Source organism: Fomitopsis serialis (genome assembly GCF_022376445.1).
Source record: "Fomitopsis serialis strain Sig1Antser10 chromosome Unknown B0H18scaffold_73, whole genome shotgun sequence".
NCBI lineage: Eukaryota > Fungi > Basidiomycota > Agaricomycetes > Polyporales > Fomitopsidaceae > Fomitopsis > Fomitopsis serialis.
Window position 1 is genome coordinate 7,219 of NW_025955033.1, and position 20,729 is coordinate 27,947.

The 20,729-nt window shown below is 48.2% G+C and overlaps 5 protein-coding genes across 5 annotated transcripts; 3 read left to right on the forward strand and 2 right to left on the reverse strand.

Annotated features, from left to right (window-relative positions):
• Positions 1–805: 805 nt before the first annotated feature.
• On the reverse strand, positions 806–2,003 carry B0H18DRAFT_957276 (uncharacterized protein; the record flags this gene model as incomplete). The annotated part of the gene is made up of 3 exons (XM_048042560.1): positions 806–1,009; positions 1,037–1,313; positions 1,672–2,003. 3 exons carry the CDS (start codon positions 2,001–2,003, stop codon positions 806–808), a joined length of 813 nt encoding a protein of 270 aa, XP_047889850.1.
• Positions 2,004–3,087: 1,084 nt separating this feature from the next.
• Positions 3,088–3,836, reverse strand: B0H18DRAFT_957277 (uncharacterized protein; the record flags this gene model as incomplete). Its single annotated transcript, XM_048042561.1, has 6 exons — positions 3,088–3,111; positions 3,162–3,467; positions 3,510–3,575; positions 3,636–3,671; positions 3,727–3,738; positions 3,825–3,836. The coding sequence occupies 6 exons, from the start codon at positions 3,834–3,836 to the stop codon at positions 3,088–3,090; spliced, it is 456 nt and encodes a 151-aa protein (XP_047889851.1).
• A 1,025-nt stretch (positions 3,837–4,861) lies between these two features.
• Positions 4,862–10,723, forward strand: B0H18DRAFT_1122200 (uncharacterized protein; the record flags this gene model as incomplete). The annotated part of the gene is made up of 15 exons (XM_048034470.1): positions 4,862–5,122; positions 5,181–5,339; positions 5,396–5,649; positions 5,702–5,822; positions 6,328–6,462; positions 6,519–7,052; positions 7,104–7,157; positions 7,239–7,546; positions 7,604–7,668; positions 7,717–7,904; positions 7,958–8,537; positions 8,590–10,098; positions 10,154–10,380; positions 10,436–10,586; positions 10,668–10,723. 15 exons carry the CDS (start codon positions 4,862–4,864, stop codon positions 10,721–10,723), a joined length of 4,602 nt encoding a protein of 1,533 aa, XP_047889852.1.
• A 2,248-nt stretch (positions 10,724–12,971) lies between these two features.
• B0H18DRAFT_957279 (uncharacterized protein) lies at positions 12,972–14,433 on the forward strand (the record flags this gene model as incomplete). The annotated part of the gene is made up of 10 exons (XM_048042562.1): positions 12,972–13,019; positions 13,088–13,228; positions 13,423–13,466; positions 13,556–13,614; positions 13,695–13,696; positions 13,783–13,794; positions 13,850–13,885; positions 13,946–14,011; positions 14,054–14,359; positions 14,410–14,433. The coding sequence occupies 10 exons, from the start codon at positions 12,972–12,974 to the stop codon at positions 14,431–14,433; spliced, it is 738 nt and encodes a 245-aa protein (XP_047889853.1).
• A 1,053-nt stretch (positions 14,434–15,486) lies between these two features.
• B0H18DRAFT_957280 (uncharacterized protein) lies at positions 15,487–16,881 on the forward strand (the record flags this gene model as incomplete). The annotated part of the gene is made up of 5 exons (XM_048042563.1): positions 15,487–15,656; positions 15,994–16,269; positions 16,325–16,454; positions 16,550–16,692; positions 16,737–16,881. The coding sequence occupies 5 exons, from the start codon at positions 15,487–15,489 to the stop codon at positions 16,879–16,881; spliced, it is 864 nt and encodes a 287-aa protein (XP_047889854.1).
• Positions 16,882–20,729: the final 3,848 nt, after the last annotated feature.

The window sequence follows — 20,729 nt, forward strand, 5'->3', positions numbered from 1 at the left end:
CTCCAGCATTGAACTATATTCAGTTGTTAACATCTGCTTCCATCCCTTCTCCATACTCCTCCACTGCCTGTTCCTGAGTGATCATCTGCGCCTTGTACTTCCGCCAGGTTGATGCAAGTCATGTGCTGCTGATGAAGCTCAAGCCCTGCTGGAAGAAGGGTCATATCATCACCTCTCTTGATGTAATACTCTCCCCAGCCCCAGCTATCCCCCTCAGCTCCTGATCCCATTGCCCCGCGGTGATCCATGTGGGGAAACCCATTTGCTGTGAGCCACTCCTCATAGTTGCCAAGCACCTCGACTGGGAGTAGGGCGCACATCTTGCTGAAGCTCAGCGCAAATGCCAAGCAAACATCAAGCTCGTGCCTTTGCAGAAATTGCTCACTGCACTTTGGTCCCTTGACATTGCACGCCCAATCCAATGTCACTCCATTGCGGGACCCTGCACAATAGCCAGACAGGACAAGCTTGCCTGGATCCTCTTTTTAATGAGGGTTATGAGCCTGCTGTGACTGAGGAAAATCTAGGATTAATGGCTCACCCGGATATCGCGCTTCAGCATACAATCTTTGGTAATTGTCTTGTTGACTCATTCGTGAATCTGAGGATCCTTGCAGAAATCCCAGACAACAACTAGAACGAGGTCACCAGTTTTTTGTCGTGCACCATCACACCCTCATCTGCTGGAATGATGAGCTTGAGGTTGCGCTCATCAAGAATATGCATCAGCAGGCACTCGCTGTGCTTCTGTGAGTGCGTGTTAGCTGTTTTTGTGCTTGGAGGTCCTGCATTACCTGCTCACCCCTCATGTATCTGCCAGCGGCTCTTTCTCAACCCAGTGTCTCCAGCCCTCTTGGCTCTCCTTATTCTCGCAAATCCAATGGTCCTTCAGCGGGTATTCTGAGCCAGTCTCAAGCTTTTTGAGTGCATGCAGCTTGGTCATTGCCTCAAGGGCCTGTACTTTAGTGGCCTCGGTGGGCTCCTTGAGCCCAAGCTTCTCAGTCACTTGCTTTCACAGTTTGCGGAGCGACATGACCTTTGCCTCCCAGTGCTCCAATGCCCTCTGGAGTGGTGCTGGGAGCTTTTCATGAGTGGGCCCAGAAGACTGCCACATGAACTCCGAGAGCGGTGCACTGGCACTAAGTTCTGCAGGACCACCTTGTGTCTGCTTGACAAGTTCCTCTTCTAGCTTAGTTCGATGTGCAGGGTCCCATGATAGCTCAACCAAGCGAAAAGTGGGTGTTTGCACAAATTGCATGCAGAACACAAGAAATGCCTCCTTGCGAGCAGTGGCCTGAGTGGGGGACACTTTACTGTGCAGCATGATCGCAAAGCTGAGAAAAAGCTTCGGTAAGTGCATACAACAAGCATCCATGTGGCACACCTAAGCAGAGAGAGAGCAAAGACCTACTGCGAGTCTGCAGGTAGGCGAGGACTCAGAGGTGCGAGGTGAGGTGCGAGCAGAGGCATGGGAAAATTGCCAGCCAAGCGCGCTGCGGGTCTCAGTGGATTCTCACTCCCACCTTGCTTGCACCCCACCAAAGCCACAGGAGCTCTGCTGCTTTGTTCGACTTCTACTACGCCTCTCGACTCTCCCGCACCCTCGCTTTTCGTCGCACCCTTGCTGCCTGCCCACGCACCCTTACCTTGTCCTCGCACCCAGCCCCTCACCTGCTCTCACACCCTCGCGAAGTTGCCTGCCACGTGCAATGCTCATGTGCAGTCAGCTGCAGCATCGAGTCTGCCTGCAGTGGTCTGGGGCATTGCTCTGCCCCCCTGGGGCAAGTGACGACCTTGCACTGCAGCTGACTCTCGCCAATGTGCTGCACCCAACAGCCACGCGGCTGCCTGGAGTCGCACCCCCATCTTGGTGCTCCCAGAGCGCGCCGGCCGACCTTGCAGCTCCTTCGCCCTCGCCCTCTAGCTAGTGGTGCAGAGCACGGGTACACGCGCGGGTGTCCCGAGGTGTACCCGTACCCGTACCCGGGCGGGTACGGACCCATGACAGTGGGTACGGGTTACGATCCCTGAGGTACAAAGGTATCGTTCTTATGATGGACCACCATGAAACACCTTAGTGATTTCTCCAGAATGGCAGTTTGTTCCCACAGTGCATGTGACTTGCAGCCACCCCGATAAGCAGAGATAAGTAACTGTTAGTATGGGCTGCTTATCTGAGTCTGAAATTTCAGACTCCCAGATGACACGTTGCACCAAGAGACACAAACAAATGCAGTGGTTAAGCACTGTGTTATGAATATGAGGCCCATGAATAGCCTTAGCAGTTCCCCCAATAAGGAAACTGGTGAACATATCATGTGACTGGCAGCTGGTGCTGGAAGCACTCACACACTGTAGGGGCTATATAGTCTCAGCTAGTAACAAATCATAGTATACATAGTATGCTCATCTGATAGCCCTTCATTCAGAGAGTATACAGAAATTCTATTGAGTATATACAGTGGCTGACTAACCCAGGAAATGCAAAATAAAAAAATGCACATGTGCCTCTGCAGATTCAAAGTGATTGTTTATGACTCAAATATGTTCTATGTGTACACTGCAATGTATATGTGTGGTTTAGACACTGTGGACTGCTCAGTAGCTTCTATAATATAGGTAAGAAGGACTATAATGGGTAATCTGAGCATCTTTTACCATATTATGACCCCTGTATACAATGTAATGGTGACCAATGCTGCTCAAAGCCATCATACACTTGTCTTTGATGCATCTCTATATTGTATAGATTTGGGGCATTTTTATGAACCCTACATGTCCCTGTTTGTGTTGGATTCTTCTTTGGGAAGGTCAGATACTCCATATGGCAATTATCCAGCCACTGGTTTCTCTTGCACATACACACAGACTAGGTATACATATATGCATCTTTTCTTACACTATCATCCTATGGGGATGTCCACTACATGAGTAGTTCCTAGAGTGAAGTAGCAGGCTTATATAAATAAGATCACTGGTGCCACAGCAACCATCTTACCAGGTTATTGAGAATGCCATCGTATCTGATGTCAAAATCATGTCATAGACAGCTTAAATCATATTACCTGGGCCATTTCCAATATTCTCTCATTTTTCCACTTTTTCCTGGGTCTAAACAAGCCCATTTAAGTGCAGTAACAGTCCGCTCTTACATCGCTTACTAAGCGCCTGATAAGCGCCCAGATGCCGTTCGGAGGTGCATCTGTGCGGAAATTTGGCATGGTTGCACCTCCGAACGGCACGAGAGGGATGCCGGGCCACTCTGATTGGTGCACCAAGCCCCTTTCTGCCCTAATCAGGCAGGCTGCCGAGGTTATGGGCTGAGTTTGAATCTCAGCCACAGGCTCATTGGTGGCACTGTATCTCCTGCAGTGTGACCTCGATAAAATGCGGAAAATCCCCAAAATATTCTCTAGGATAGGTATGATGTCATAGAGTATATATAGCGGCTGTGTCTTGCCCATCAACTGCAGTGGTTATGGCACAATTCACACAACAAAAAAACACACATGTGCCTCTGTGCATGTCAGTGCATTTCTTTTCAGCTTCAAAGTGACTCTTTTGATGCCTGCAGACTGCCCATAGATTGTGTATGTCATTATGACATTTGAAACTTGCCATAAAGGGTAGCTAACCTTCCCCAAATGGTAATTTTCATGCAGCTGCTCAGTCTGGGCTCAGAAAATGCAGATAAAACCAGGACATATTCTGGGCAATTGGACTCACTTGTACTACCTGCTGTATGTAAGACATTAATGCAGTATAGCACCCCCAGAGGCTATGACTAGTATGACTTGCCTCAGACAACAGAAAAACACACATACCTCTGTAGACATGATTTAGTGGCATTTGACTGCAATACAATGACTGAAGTATGATCAACTGGTTTAGAGATAGTAAGCTCACCCAATTGACCTTCATTCAGATAGTTTCCTGAGAGAAGTGGTTGAATGAGGAGCAAAATGCTAATATAAAAAACAGCAGTGACTCTGTGAATATGAATTTGTTCTGTTGGATCTGAAACACATGCCATATAACTTGTATTCCCATGTACATTGCTTCCAACACATTGATGTCTCTGGAACATGCACAGCAGTGCTATGAATGGAGAAGTATTGTCATAACATGCATATGTTAGTGTCCCAGTAATGAATGACCATATATGGAGGTCTTCTCTACTTGTCAATATGCTTAGAGATGCTCCAAAGATCTCCTGGAATATTATCCGATTTTCCTGCACTTTTCTGAGCCCAAAACAAGCCAGTTTTGCTGCAGTAACAGTGTGCACTTACATCGCTTACTAAGCGCTCAGTTAGGCGCCCACTGCCGAAGCAGAGTCGTCGACAGGCCGGAATTCCGGCCTGTCGACGACTCCGGTCACTCAAAAGGGATTTTGGAGCACTCTCATTGGCTGAAATGCTGACAAATATTCCCTTTTAAAATAATATTTCAGTCTCAGCTCTTCATGCCGAGTTTTTTGATGGCTTCAAGCAGCACTAACAGGCCCCAGGCGACTCCCCTAGGACCTTGTCAGATCGTAGCATTTTTTTGGCTGGGATTTCGGGCCGGACCTTGTCGTGGATAGCATTTTTTGGGGCGGCGGATAGGCTTAAGCACCCGGAACCTTGTCACAGATAGCATTTCGATCGCGTGATCTTGGTCGCACCACACCTCCGTTGGTCTTGGCTTCCATGGCGATACTGACCACCAGCGACCACGGTACGTTCGAATATGGTTAGTCTCCAGTACGCGCCACCCCTGGGCCACCGTGTTCAAGCCACAAAGTGGCCATAGTATTTAGCGAGTGTAGCGACAATAGTATGTTTGTTTTCTTGTCTTCACTCCCTGCCCCTTTCTCGACATGGAGGATGTTCTGTCCGACTACGGGACGCAATGGATTCGCAACATCCAGCTCATTAAACAAGATTTGGAGCCTTTGCTGCCAACACGAACACAGAAGATCACCAGAACAACAATCAACGCATACACAGCTTTCCTCCAGGATCAGTCCTTCCTCGAGAAGGATTTCTGTTTCTTCTCCTCGGTAATCCCCGCAATCGTCACAAGCACAGCCTCTGAGGATGCTAAGGGAAGGTCAATTGAGGGCCATTTAATCGCAGCGGTATGTTTCCATGTCTGCGATGTTCAGATTTCGGGAACTGTGCTTACGGATTCACAAGGGCGGGCGAGATACAATCCGCAATCGACCTCGCTGGGCGATACCTCTGTGCGGTGGTGAACCAGCACACTGGGTACTCAGCTGGGTAGACTTCTCGACGTCGCGCTACGGTCTTTACAATAGCATGCCTCAAATACGGTCGAGAGCATGGGCAGAACCAGTGAGTGTCATTTGGATGAAGTGGCTAGTACACTCACTGATGCCACTACGATTTAGCTTTTCATTCTCACATGTGAATACGTCCTACGCTACGTTGATACACCTCGCCCAAACTGGCGTGGTGAAGGGTGGAAATTCGTTGAGATTGCGCCACTGCCACTGCGGCAGCAAGTTGATACATGGTCTTGTGGCCTGTTCGTCTTGCTTGCTATACAGGAATTTGCGTCGCCAGGATCTGATGTGTATGCCGAGGGAAGGGAGGTCATAGAGGTCGTCAAACAGGCTGTGATGAAGGAGCTGCTTTCATTGCCGTACGTGATTGACTACAACTACTGATGATCCTGACTAATGTGCATTCTGTAGTGTGTTTCAGTACCAAAAACGTCGTCATGCTGAGCTGCTCGACGCTACCTCTGATTCCCTCACTCCACAAGAGCCAGGCACCGAGCGTGATACAGTTTCACCAGATCCAAAACAGCGCAAGGTGTCTCTGAGCCCAGCTTCAATCTCGGGCTCCGCTTCTCGTTCTGCGACATCCGGATCAGTGAATGGAGGCCCGGCAAGTGAGGCTCCGACTGCAACAACCACCAATAAGCAGACAATCACGCGAGACCGAGGTGCTGAGAGCGAGACATATGACACCGATGATGACAAGAAAACCTCGCGGCGAGCATCAGCAGTGTCATCCAAGTCTCATGGGCCTAAACAATCAGAAACACAGCGACGGACGAAACTGGAGCAAGATGAATGGTCACTGACCATTGAGGCACATCACATTCTATGCCGAGGATGTCAAAAGTGGTATAAGCTGCATTCGACGCGAACCTACGCCAATACAAACTAGAAACAGCACAAGCAAAATTGTCCTCAAATCACTGGGCAGCAAGTCGTGCGCGTCGGCCATAGTAGTAAGAAAACAAATTATGATCTAGTATGTACACAGCAGTGTACTCAGGTCCGAGCAATTTTACTAAACAGCTATCGAACAGGCTACCAATGTGCGCCGCATCACTAGCTTCCTTGGAACTGGATCTGGAGACCACAACTCGACACCGTCGCCAAGCTCAACGTCGGAGACAGGCCCCCGGGTCACGGTTGAGCTGAAATGTAAGACGGTTGCAGCGGTATGTGTCCGAAATTAGATGTGAGGTACTAGCATGAGACTCACCAACATATGCAGACACAATCAATTGCCCACTTCTTTGCTGCATCGAAGGCACAGTCTTCACGTGCCGGGTCTTCCGAATCATCCAGTACTGTCGCAAATGGGCCCGTCGATCACGCATCACCGCCGCCCTCTGAGCCCCACGATGTCCCATGTCAGCACCTGAAAGGACCACAGTACACCTACTACATCGAGACGACACAGACAAGATCGCTCGGAGGTGTCAGCATAGAACGCCACGCGATCGAGGCACGGAAGCTGTTCCCATACAAGAAGCTGCCTGCCATGAAAGGAGCCCCTGCCCCGAGTCTCATCAAAATAGAGATCCCGCCAGACGGCAATGCAGAGATCTCAGAGCCGAAGTGGACATCTGCCGAACACCGCCAACTAGATGATGTTCTGCAGTCATTCGCGCGATGGATTGTTGATTTTGGCGCACATGCAATCCGCGCAACTCAATGCCAACTGCATACAACGAACCAATCGGGAGTCTGTGACGCCTGTGAGCAGTTGCGGCACGATACTGGTCTTCAACAATCTCTGCAGCGTGTAAGTCCATTAGCAGTCCATATGCAAGGGTCTGGAATGATACTAACTCAGAGCTCGTTGATGCAGAAAGAACATGAACGGAAGCTGCCCGAGGACATTCATCAGGTGAAACATGTCGCCCGTGAAACACATGCACACTCAAACCTGAGGGCACCCGACGTTCGTGAGCTCCACTGACAAATGAAGGACCCGCTCTTGTACGCGCTATGGACGCGCATGAAGGATAATGATCTGTTCCGCTGCTACCTCGAGCTGTATCAGTATGCAAGGGCAGGTAAGCTCATCAAACACGAGATGAACGAGAGCATTTGCAAGGTCTTGAGCGACAAAGTGCGTCGAGAGGACTCGGAAAATCCAAAGCTCAAGCATGGAATACGCTACACTGAGCCGTACCTGCAATTCAGTTTCATGATGCGCGGCCGTGGGCAGTTCTCGGCGCAGAACTACGTGATTCTCGGTGAACACATACCCCTGCCTAATCCGCGCACAATTCGGTGAGTACATTGATGCTCAGTATACACGTCACATGGAATTGAATACTGTCATGCCAGGGCTCTTGTGTCGAAATCAGACGACTGTTTACAAAACCCCGATCTTCATTACGAGAACATTTCCCGTGTCAAGTGATTCCTGGACGTGTATGAGTATTCAGGGCCTGTTGCAGTGTCTGGCGACTGTACGAAGGTGCGCCAACGCGTGACCTACTCCTCAGACTTCGGAGGGCATATTCTTGGCTCGACTCTGGCACTGGATGACTGCATAGTGAAAGAAGCCGCAGATATTGATCGCGTTATGGAGTGTATTTGTGACGAGCAGGCCTATGCGAAACAGACACGGGCCATCCTGATCAAGGTACGTTGTCTCTGTGTCCGACTACTTGTGCTTGCAGCTCACATTACCGAAAGGTTCCCCAACCTCAAATACCACCATTTATCATCGCACTTCTACCGACAACTGGAAAAGATGACACCAAACTTATCCATGGATATCACTGCAGAATCCTAGAGATGGCAGCTCAGGTATCCCTTCCAATCATTACATTCGCCGCTGATGGAGCTGCGTCCGAGCTGAATGCCCAAGTCATGATGGACAATAAAGTGTCTTCCCTCCCTCCTGTGATGTATCAATATCCAGCATTTGGAATCATGCTCAAGGCCCCTGTGTTCAAGGTAACTGGCCCTGTGGTCTCAGTCTCGGATCCTGAACACGCGAGGAAGACCGCCAGGAATCAGCTGCAACACGGGACACATATGGCTAGCTTGGGGCGAGGCTACTTGGTGTACCGTACTCTCATCGCGCTTAATGAGGTCCCTAACTCGGGCCTGGTGTTGAGTGACGTGCAGAACGTCGACAAACAAGACGACAGTGCGGCACATCGATTGTTCCACACAGAGGCCCTCAAGGCCACAACATACAAGGGTGAAGATGCGCAAACAAACATTGAGGAAGACTTTCTCGGCCTACATGTGTTCCTTTCAGTTTTCGGTACGTCTATCATCATGCCTTGGAGCCGATCTAATTTTTGTTATACTGATAGGTCTGCTATTTGACTCATGGCTCAATCGACGGATGACTGCGCGCGATCGTGTTCTGTCTGCCCTGCGAGCTAGATTCTTCCTGCACATCTGGTGGACCCATATTAAGTCGCTCTCCACATTCTACCCCGATCTGTACTCCACACAACGGTCATTCATATCCGCGGCTAGCTTCAAGATCCTGAACCGGCTCTGCGACACCCTCGTTCTTCTGGTTCTCATCTATGCCGAGTACTACCCAAATGAAGCCTTTTGCCCTTGGCTCCTAGGGACCAACCTTCTCGAGCATTTCTTCGGGACGGCACGATCTCTGGTCCCCAATTTCAGCTATCCCGAGCTGCTCAAGCTAGTCAAACTCGCACGGAAGAGCACCGGTGCAACAAAGGAATGTACTGCTCGTTCTGGGTATATCCTTGACTACGACGACTCTCCTCTCACGGCAGACGAACTTGTGCGAGCCCGTGTTAAGCTTACTAGACCAGACCTTAAAAAGCTCGTTGAGCTTGCGGCCAGCGAGGCTAAGGCCATTTCCTCGAAGATCCTGCGAATGCGCGTGCCACGCAGCCCTTGGGAACTCGCGCCTATCAATGCTCCGACCTCTCGAAAGAAGAACAGATCAACGAAGGATGATACCGATGACATCGACACTACCGACAGCGACTCGGACCTTTCAGACGAGGACTTCGATGAGTCGTCTGATGACGACTCCAATGCCGGTGAAGATAACTCGGACACCCTCCAGGATGGGTCAATTTCCGAGCGCACAGAAATTGCCGCTGCTGAAGTTGGACGCCTTGTGGCGCTATCTGAAGACCTCGAAGCGACAAGGGAGGAGATCGAGAGTCTTCAAGTTCCCTCTGGAGCACGGCTGAATCAACCACTCGGTGCTGCCAGTGCCAAGGACGTCAAACCCTTGACAAAGACAGGCACCATGCACCGCCTGAACGCCAGACACGACCCAAAAGATGAACAATCAGAAACTGGCACAGCAGGCCCTATCCTGCAAAGCGAGTTCGTCGGAAGTACTACGGGCGATGTCTCCATTGCGTCATTACTCGCTCTCCGCACCCGACATCAAGAAGGGACCAAAGTTCGTTCTCAACGCATTGTCCAGATTGACTCGAAGTTTCACGCTCGGGAAAAGACCAATGCAACTCATGAGCCAAGTACATGGGATGGCGCGACTCCAGCAGTGAGTCAGATGGCCGGTACTCTCTCGGGCGCGCGTGCGGCAAAGGAATCCGTAGTACTGGACAGTGAATGGGCCCTTAAGAAGTACAATGACTCGGAGATGGCAGAGACCACCAAGACGGTTGTCAAAACATTGCCCTCGTCGACGTCAAAAGGAATGAGTACTAGTAAGAAGGCCATTGGTGTGACTATGAAAGAGGCAACACATCGAGTGCGTGTTCTTCAGCAGCTACAAGGTGCAACACCTCGAGCTATCTCCACACGCACTATGTGCTGGACCGAAGTTCTCAAGGGGGTATCGTGCAAGGTGCCCTTGACAGGTATGTGCTCATAACTCCAGTATGGGCTGTCCATCTAATGTCTGGTGTGCAACAGTCGTACCGAATGTCCTCGGCCGGAATATTAGCACTGCAAATCCTTTGCAGATCGGCTCTACTGTCCTAATGAAGAACAAAAGTGGTCGAATCTATGTTGGCGATGTGCTAGACATACTGAAGAAAGTTAGCAATTGTTACGCCTCAGTTACCGAGTCTACCGATGGCAAAGGTGTCACCAATCTCTCGCTCACTGTTTATCTCGAGTGTAATGCGAGTGAAATTGAGGTATGATGTTCCTCTACTATCTCTACATCTGAAAATACTCACATGCTCTGCGAAGCCTGATGATGATGATGACTACTACGAAGACGAAGATGCTGATCAACCGTCGCCTCCCCCTGTGTTCTTGTGCAAAGACCAACGGTGCGGTCAAGAGGGCTATTTGCACACTCATGCTCGCATGCAGGACCTTGTCTATCACTTTGGACTCAGTATGTTGGTCGGTCCACCAACACACAAGCAACTGCGTCGAGAAGCAGAGCTACAATGGCGCCATCTGAATACAGCCGCAGTCCGGAGCATCTTGAAGGACGGCGACTCGGGGAAGTCGGCGCCAGCAAAGAAGTAAGCAAGTAACTGAGTAGTCAAGTTTAGTATTTGTTATTCTTTACTGTAGTACATGCTACTCTACGTTATGACATACCTATTTGCAATACTGCATGCATACCAGCATACGCGAGGATGATAGTACGTGCACGGACTCGCACGGTGGGCTCGGGGAGGGTAACAGAACACGTGACATAACGCGTATGACACTGTTACATAAGTGTTACGACGTGACGAACCTTGTCGGATATAGGATTTCTGAGGGCTGAAAAATAGGATTTTTTTGGCCAATTCGGAGGTTCCGACCCGACAAGGTCCTTGGGGAGTTGCCCGGGGCCTGCACTAACTGAGAGCCCCATTAAATGCAGAAAAATCCCAAAATATTGCTTCTCCATGGGATGCCCCTTGGGTACTGACAGGGGTGCCCAGAATAGGTGTTCTTGTTGTTTTTCACAGAGTACGGACCTTGGCAAGTGATACTGGGGATATAGGCAAATCTTGGTGTGTATATGATGCTTGTACTAGACAGTTCTTACATGTATGAGAGTGGGGGATATTGAACATACAAAACCACCATATATGGTTAGTCCCCTGCCTATTTGGGAAGTTGGCCATGCATGGCTCATAAGTCCATTGTAGTTCTGCACTGTTGCTTAGTAAGCAATGCAAGTCTACATTATTTCCAGAGCAACCATGGCTCCCTCTGAGCCCCATCAGGAAGAAATCACAGCATACACTGCAATATGAGTGCTAGTAGACATTGCACAAACAGACACCATTGTCAATACATTCTATATGAACAAGTCAAGAACTGCCTACTCTATCTCCACATACCAAGGGCCATTGCATGAGAATAGGATGATGGTAGTGCGTACAGAGGTTAGATATGCTCCAGGAAAAAATCATATGAGGAATTAACAACTAAGCATAGCACCATCATACTGTATAATTGGCACTGCTTCATAGACATGCTTATACTGGACTGGTACAATAGAGCTGCTGACATCAGGCTATATGCATGATCTCTGCATTAGCAAATCTGAGATGTACTGTCTGTCATGCATGAGCCTACAACAGTCAGCACAATATGAAGTCATGGGATTGTCTGATTTTATCTTATTTCCTACTATTTATCTAGCATTGCAGAGACCATCAAAGACTTTGATATACTATGTGTGGTAATGTGGTGGCCCCACTTCATGACATTGCTAGCCTATTGATTTTCTAGCAACAGTAGTAAATGCACAACACAACTTGTACAATGTCTTTGTATCACTTTCTAGGAGCAGTACAGTGTGAAAAAGCTCTGTGAACCTGTAATATTTTCACATGTGACACAGAGTCAATATTATGAACATACTCAGCATTAACTGTGGCCTTTGTGCCACAGGTGTTCACCATTTTCTGCATATGCCATTGCCTGCCCAAGGGTTTACACATTTTGGAAGGTCAGTTACCAGATATGGCATGTTTCAGGTCTCATATAGCCACACAATTCACAGGAAGTGGTAAGCATCACAGGAAGCATAAACAATGTGATAGAACCAGTGTGTACAGAGGCATATGTATTTGCTTTTGCTTTGTGAATGGTGCCATATTTATATGAATCTATGGGAAGGCATAATATGTACTGCCTCTCTGACATCATATACATGACTGGGAATATTACCAATTGTTTTTGAATTTTTGGGAGACCATAGCACAGCAAATACAGTGTCACTAATGAGCTTGTGGCTTGCATTCAAACTCAGCCCAACAGCTTGGCAGTCTGCATTTTTGGGGCCCATTGAACAGTTGAACTAAACAGAACAGCCTAGGATCCTCTCTGGAGTTGCCAGTCCCTGAGAATTCCAGGTGATAGTGGTGCTTACAAGATGGACCAAGATCACTGAAAGAGTGGCTTGTATCAGGCTATGCATGGGTCACTCTGCATTATCATATGTTTTCTGCCATATGGGAGCCTCAACAGTCAACTTAATATGAATCCATAGTACCATCTGATTTTGTTCTGGTTTTTCTGCTATTTATCCAGTCCTGCAGAGGCCATGCATGGCCAACTTCCCAAATAGGCAGGGGACTAACCATATATGGCGGTTTTGTATGTTCAATATCCCCCACTCTCATACATGTAAGAACTGTCTAGTACAAGCATCATATACACACCAAGATTTGCCTATATCCCCCAGTATCACTTGCCAAGGTCCGTACTCTGTGAAAAACAACAAGAACACCTATTCTGGGCACCCCTGTCAGTACCCAAGGGGCATCCCATGGAGAAGCAATATTTTGGGATTTTTCTGCATTTAATGGGGCTCTCAGTTAGTGCTGCTTGAAGCCATCAAAAAACTCGGCATGAAGAGCTGAGACTGAAATATTATTTTAAAAGGGAATATTTGTCAGCATTTCAGCCAATGAGAGTGCTCCAAAATCCCTTTTGAGTGACCGGAGTCGTCGACAGGCCGGAATTCCGGCCTGTCGACGACTCTGCTTCGGCAGTGGGCGCCTAACTGAGCGCTTAGTAAGCGATGTAAGTGCACACTGTTACTGCAGCAAAACTGGCTTGTTTTGGGCTCAGAAAAGTGCAGGAAAATCGGATAATATTCCAGGAGATCTTTGGAGCATCTCTAAGCATATTGACAAGTAGAGAAGACCTCCATATATGGTCATTCATTACTGGGACACTAACATATGCATGTTATGACAATACTTCTCCATTCATAGCACTGCTGTGCATGTTCCAGAGACATCAATGTGTTGGAAGCAATGTACATGGGAATACAAGTTATATGGCATGTGTTTCAGATCCAACAGAACAAATTCATATTCACAGAGTCACTGCTGTTTTTTATATTAGCATTTTGCTCCTCATTCAACCACTTCTCTCAGGAAACTATCTGAATGAAGGTCAATTGGGTGAGCTTACTATCTCTAAACCAGTTGATCATACTTCAGTCATTGTATTGCAGTCAAATGCCACTAAATCATGTCTACAGAGGTATGTGTGTTTTTCTGTTGTCTGAGGCAAGTCATACTAGTCATAGCCTCTGGGGGTGCTATACTGCATTAATGTCTTACATACAGCAGGTAGTACAAGTGAGTCCAATTGCCCAGAATATGTCCTGGTTTTATCTGCATTTTCTGAGCCCAGACTGAGCAGCTGCATGAAAATTACCATTTGGGGAAGGTTAGCTACCCTTTATGGCAAGTTTCAAATGTCATAATGACATACACAATCTATGGGCAGTCTGCAGGCATCAAAAGAGTCACTTTGAAGCTGAAAAGAAATGCACTGACATGCACAGAGGCACATGTGTGTTTTTTTGTTGTGTGAATTGTGCCATAACCACTGCAGTTGATGGGCAAGACACAGCCGCTATATATACTCTATGACATCATACCTATCCTAGAGAATATTTTGGGGATTTTCCGCATTTTATCGAGGTCACACTGCAGGAGATACAGTGCCACCAATGAGCCTGTGGCTGAGATTCAAACTCAGCCCATAACCTCGGCAGCCTGCCTGATTAGGGCAGAAAGGGGCTTGGTGCACCAATCAGAGTGGCCCGGCATCCCTCTCGTGCCGTTCGGAGGTGCAACCATGCCAAATTTCCGCACAGATGCACCTCCGAACGGCATCTGGGCGCTTATCAGGCGCTTAGTAAGCGATGTAAGAGCGGACTGTTACTGCACTTAAATGGGCTTGTTTAGACCCAGGAAAAAGTGGAAAAATGAGAGAATATTGGAAATGGCCCAGGTAATATGATTTAAGCTGTCTATGACATGATTTTGACATCAGATACGATGGCATTCTCAATAACCTGGTAAGATGGTTGCTGTGGCACCAGTGATCTTATTTATATAAGCCTGCTACTTCACTCTAGGAACTACTCATGTAGTGGACATCCCCATAGGATGATAGTGTAAGAAAAGATGCATATATGTATACCTAGTCTGTGTGTATGTGCAAGAGAAACCAGTGGCTGGATAATTGCCATATGGAGTATCTGACCTTCCCAAAGAAGAATCCAACACAAACAGGGACATGTAGGGTTCATAAAAATGCCCCAAATCTATACAATATAGAGATGCATCAAAGACAAGTGTATGATGGCTTTGAGCAGCATTGGTCACCATTACATTGTATACAGGGGTCATAATATGGTAAAAGATGCTCAGATTACCCATTATAGTCCTTCTTACCTATATTATAGAAGCTACTGAGCAGTCCACAGTGTCTAAACCACACATATACATTGCAGTGTACACATAGAACATATTTGAGTCATAAACAATCACTTTGAATCTGCAGAGGCACATGTGCATTTTTTTATTTTGCATTTCCTGGGTTAGTCAGCCACTGTATATACTCAATAGAATTTCTGTATACTCTCTGAATGAAGGGCTATCAGATGAGCATACTATGTATACTATGATTTGTTACTAGCTGAGACTATATAGCCCCTACAGTGTGTGAGTGCTTCCAGCAACAGCTGCCAGTCACATGATATGTTCACCAGTTTCCTTATTGGGGGAACTGCTAAGGCTATTCATGGGCCTCATATTCATAACACAGTGCTTAACCACTGCATTTGTTTGTGTCTCTTGGTGCAACGTGTCATCTGGGAGTCTGAAATTTCAGACTCAGATAAGCAGCCCATACTAACAGTTACTTATCTCTGCTTATCGGGGTGGCTGCAAGTCACATGCACTGTGGGAACAAACTGCCATTCTGGAGGAATCACTAAGGTGTTTCATGGTGGTCCATCATAAGAACGATACCTTTCAATGTACCTCAGGGATTGTAAAGCTGGCTGGTCCAGCCTCATTGCCATCACAGTGCATGTCTACCTGGAGTTTGTAGATGGTGGCCCTGCCAAGCCAGTGCCCAGGATCACTTTTAAACCAGACCCAGGCATCAAAGGCAGTCTTGAACTGGTCATAGACATCAGGCCACAGTCCCTTGAACATCTTGGCCACAATAGCTGTCATTGTTGTGCTCTGGTTGAAGTAGACTTGAGTTGCTGAGGTGGCTGAAGCAGTGCACCTGGTGTCAGAAGAGGGTGTCATTGGCTGAACCTTACAATTGAGAAGATACTCCCCAAGTATAATGTAATGTATAAGCACATCACCTTATACACATGGCCCTGTTGATGCCAGCAATGAACTAGGTGGTGAACACCCCTTCTCTCCTTTTTCTCCCCCTTCCTGTCATCCAAATTGGATGCCACATGAGATAAATGTCTTCTTTGTCATGATCTGCTATGTGATGTATATCTGTCTTTGGCCCAATAGGATGCAACTTGGAGCTGAGAAACTGCAGAACTTGTTGGTAGTTGTTGAGAAACTGAGGCTACTGCAGAACTTGTTGGTAGTTATTGAGGAACTGAGGCTATTAGTGGTTATACATGAGTGTGGTGCCTCAACAAAGCAGTGTCATACACTCACCGGAATACCATCAAATTTGGATTTGAAGGTCACACCATCTGCTAGGCCTGAAACATTGTGCTGGCTATACAGAGGCTGCACTTGGGGTGCACAAGGCATTAGGCTGGTGCCAGTGTACTCCACGTGAATAGTTCTTCTGTCAACCAAGCTAGCAACATCTCTCCCATGACCTGTCCAGTACCATGGCTGGTGACAAGCCTACTCTGATGTTGGAGCAGCTACCATCTGTGGACCAAATCACTGGCAAAAGGAAGCAACATAGAGGGGTGGAGTCTTCTGCTAAGTGGAAGCAACACCACAAAGAAAAGGTGAACAGTGAGCAAGGAAAGCCAACAGCTGTCACATCTGCAGCACAGGGTGGTAACTGAAGGAACCAGCTACTATGATGTCCTTCAATCTCAAGATGGGAGTCAACATCACAAAGAGTGGGTGGCAGGGTAAATCAGTTACAAAGCTGTCTCAGGAGGACATTGTGGCTTGCTGGTGCAGTGGCCATATCCACAAAGAAGTCAGCAAATTTTTGCAACTGCCATTCTTGGGAACAGGGTCAGTGTATTGCATAGCAATTCTGGGTCTCAATCTGATAACAGCCACAGCCCACAAGCTGCTTTGAAGGTTGTTGATGTTCACGATCAGCTCTTCTTCTATCAGTGTTTCCCTGTGCCTTTTCTGAATGAAGAGAATTTCCTTTATATCCACAACACTGATATTGGAGGCCCATACCAGCAAAGCTGAGAGATTGCCTGTCTCATAAGGCATTGGAGGCAATCTGCATTGGTAGGTGATTGCTCAGATTTTGCTGATCAGCTTAGGTTGACTTCTTGTCACAGCACATGTTGTTAACAAACTGGCAGATGGACAATGGGGCCAAAGTGGATGCAGGTTTGATTTATAAACCTTTTGTTGAACTGAAGTCAGTGTCAGGTTTAATGTAATGTTCCAGCTAACTGTGTGATGTAGTTGATTGATTGAAAGCACCCTCAAGGCTGTCTTTCCAAGAGTCCACAAAATATTCCACAAGTCAGCTGCATGGCATGTAATTCACAGTGAGATGTCCCCAATGTTTGGAGGCTACTGGAACCTTTGTCTCAATGGAATCTGTTAGGACCTGGGGCTATGTCTGTAGTATAAGCTTACTATACTATACCTTTGGTAAAGTCTTGTAAGTCTCCAGCAATCAGAAGTTAGATAGGAGAATGTTACTACTTTGTTACAGAGGAGTAGTAATGAAGTGTTATCTGGTGTGTAGATTGCGAGTCTCCTGGGTTGGAACAAGACTGGGAGGGATCGAGGGTGTCAGTAGAAACGAGTCACAACAGGCAGGGGCTGTTGGCAAGTGGAGAGGAAGGGGATGTGTTGATACATCTCCGGAGGGGATATATGTTGAGCAGACTTGGTCACACGTAGTGGACCGCGCTCTAACTTACCTGCTTGAAGGTTGGATACTTGAGGCACACAAGTTACTTCGTGGTGAAGGAACTGAAGAGAGAGCTATGCTACTGGTGGGTCTTATATACATCTGGAAGACGCTGACTAATACTACTGTATAGTCCATTCCCACGCATGACTTGCTCTATGCGGTAAGTGCGGATCCAGCACGTGCGGTGCGATCCGGCCCGTGGAACCCGGCGGCCCGGTGGGCGCTTATACAGTTCAACACTCCCCCTTGCTAAGTATGTCCCTGACATACGAAGCATCTCCTGGCGCCATGGGCTGCTGTCCGTGGTTGCTCTAGGACTCTTCATCGTAGAATTGAAGTCCGAGCATGCCCCTGAACTTCTGGAACTTGACGCGGCCCAAGTTCTTGGTGAAAAGGTCTGCCGGATTGTCATCAGTGCCAATGAAGAAGACTTCGACTTGTCGTTCTTCAATTAGCTCCCTGATATAATGATAGTGTATGTCGATGTGTTTCGACCGCCTCTCAGTTACAGGGTTGGAGCCGATGAATATCGCTCCCTGATTGTCCGAGCAGATAGGTAGTGGGCCAAGTGGATATCCAATCTCCGTGAGGAGCATCTTAATCCATACGACTTGGCAGCTGCAGTCGCTGAGCGACATGTATTCAGCCTCAGTTGAAGACAGTGCTACTGTCTTTTGCCGTCGAGACAGCCAACTGAACACTCCACCGGCTAACTTCATAAAGTAGCCACTCTGAGACCTCCGCATCTCCGGGTCGTTAGCCCAGTTGGAGTCTGTGCACGCCAAGACACCTTGTCCAGTCTTGCCGCTGTATACAAGCGCATAGGACTTGGTTCCAATTAGATAGCGGCAGATATACAGCACTTTATCCAAGTGGTCCTGTGATGGGTTCGCAGCATGTTGCGCGAGTTTTGTCACAGCAAAACAGATGTCAGGGCGAGTTCCAAGCATAATATATAGCAAGGAGCCAATGACAGTCTGGTACCAACTTCGAAGTGCAGGGTCAACCGTGCCAGTGTAAGGCTCAGGTTTGTAGCCTGCAGGGAGTGGAGTAGGCGCAGATTTAGCATTCTGCATGCCACAGCGCTCAAGCACTTTCTCAAGGTAGGCAGTTTGGTCAAGATGAATCTCATTGCCTTTCCGAGTAATGCTCATTCGCAGAAACTCCTTGACGTCGCCAAGGTCGCGACACTCCCACTTCTTCATGAAGCGGTTCTTAAGAGCGGCCACTAGGGCCTTGTCTTTTCCGCAGAAAAGGGCATCATCCACATAGACGATGATGAGGACGAACCTCCCATCTTTTGTCTTGTAGATGAAGATTCCGGCATCGGATACAAGGCGTACACAGCCAAGTTCCTTGAGGGACTCATTGAGGGTGCGCCACCACGCAAGCCCTGCCTGTTTAAGTCCATAGAGAGCACGCAGTAGCCGGAGGACTCTGTGCTCTTGGCCTGGGACTTTAAAGCCGTCAGGCTGCTCCATGTAAATCTCCTCGTTGAGTTTACCATAACGCATTACGGACATTGAGTCCGGAGATGTGCATGCCCTCGAGCGCAGCTAGCGCAAGTATTAGGCGCACGGTCTCAAAGCGTACGACGGGAGAGAAGACCTGATCATAGTCAAGGCCTTCAATCTGGGAGTAGCCTTTTGCGACTAGTCTAGCCTTTTTACGACCGTCAGTTTTGACGTCGAAGACCCAGCGGTTTTTGGTAACCCTTCGTCCCTTAGGACGGTCTACCAACTCATAGACGTTGCGCTTGCGTAGGGCCTCTAACTCCTCGTGACACGCTAGTATCCACTTCTCTTGCTCTTCTTTGGGTAGCTTGAGAATATCGCGGTATGTCCATTCACGTGGATTGGACGTTGGAGAATCATGTTCAACAGATGGTATTGCGCATGAAAGCAGCATGTTGACCATTCCTACTCCCCCTTCCCGGCATAGTCGTGCCATGAGTAACTCCTCGACTTCTTCGTCTGAGCCCGAGGCAGATCCAGAAGGTTGGTCTGGCTGTGGTTCTGGCGCGCTAGGTCCGGGAACCTGTTGCTGCGACCCTGATTGAGGGTTAGGGCGGGCGCTACCCGACCCTTCTCCGACAATCTTTTTCCACTGCCCCTTCTTTTCAATCTCTTTGTACTGATCTATGGGATTGCGATTTTCACCGTAGACGTTCCCTGGGCGAGTTACATGCTTCCGCTGACGACCTGATTTCCGCTGCCCTTGAGGCGCAGGAATTCCCGAAGGTTGTGGCGGTGGAACTGGACTGGGCGCCTTTGGCTGCTCCTGAGCATCGTCAAGCTCATCGTCCGTTCCCTTTGGAAGGTGGTAGGGATGAGAGATATCCTCATCGTCTGAATCCTCCTGAGAAGTGGGTTTTGGCGTGCTTTGCAGCCTAGTATTACCCCGCCGCTTCATGCTGGGGCATTTTGGGAACATACTCTCGTCGAACAACGCATGTGACGACGTATAGAGTACATTATTTGGTGCACGCATGAACAAGTCACCGTGACCTCCGGGGGCGACACCGAGGTATGTCATTAACTCTGACTTTCTAGACAGAGTGTTATTGCGCACGTCCTTGGGGATAAAGATGTATGCGCTGCACCCGAATACTCGTAGGTGCCTAATGGCAGGAGCCTCACTGTTCAACATCTCATATGGTGTCAGCCATTTGAGGCGACGAGATGGTGTCCTGTTGTACACATGGACAGCGTGGTTCACCGCAAATTCCCACCAGGATTCAGGTAAACACGCTTCAAGGCGCATAGCCTGAGCTTTGTCCATTATTGTCCTGTTGAGTCGCTCAGCTCTGCCATTCTCCTGAGGAGTGTGCGGCGAGCTTTGCAAGATCTTGATGCCCTCGTCTTTCAGCATCTTGTCAAATGCGTCAGACTTGTATTCTCCCCCAGCATCCAACATCCATCCTTTAACTTCCTTGCCATATTGGGTTTTAACCATGGCGAGGAATTGCCGCGTAGACGAGATCACAGCACTTTTGGTGCGCAGATTCACAGTCCAGGCGTGGAACGTGTAGTCGTCATAGTACAGTATGTAGTACCTGTACTTATGGTAGGAGTCAAGCGGGAACGACTTCACATCGCTGTGAATGAGCTCGAAAGGTTCTGTCGCTCGCTTTGTGGATGGCGGGAAAGCCTTGTTGGGCATT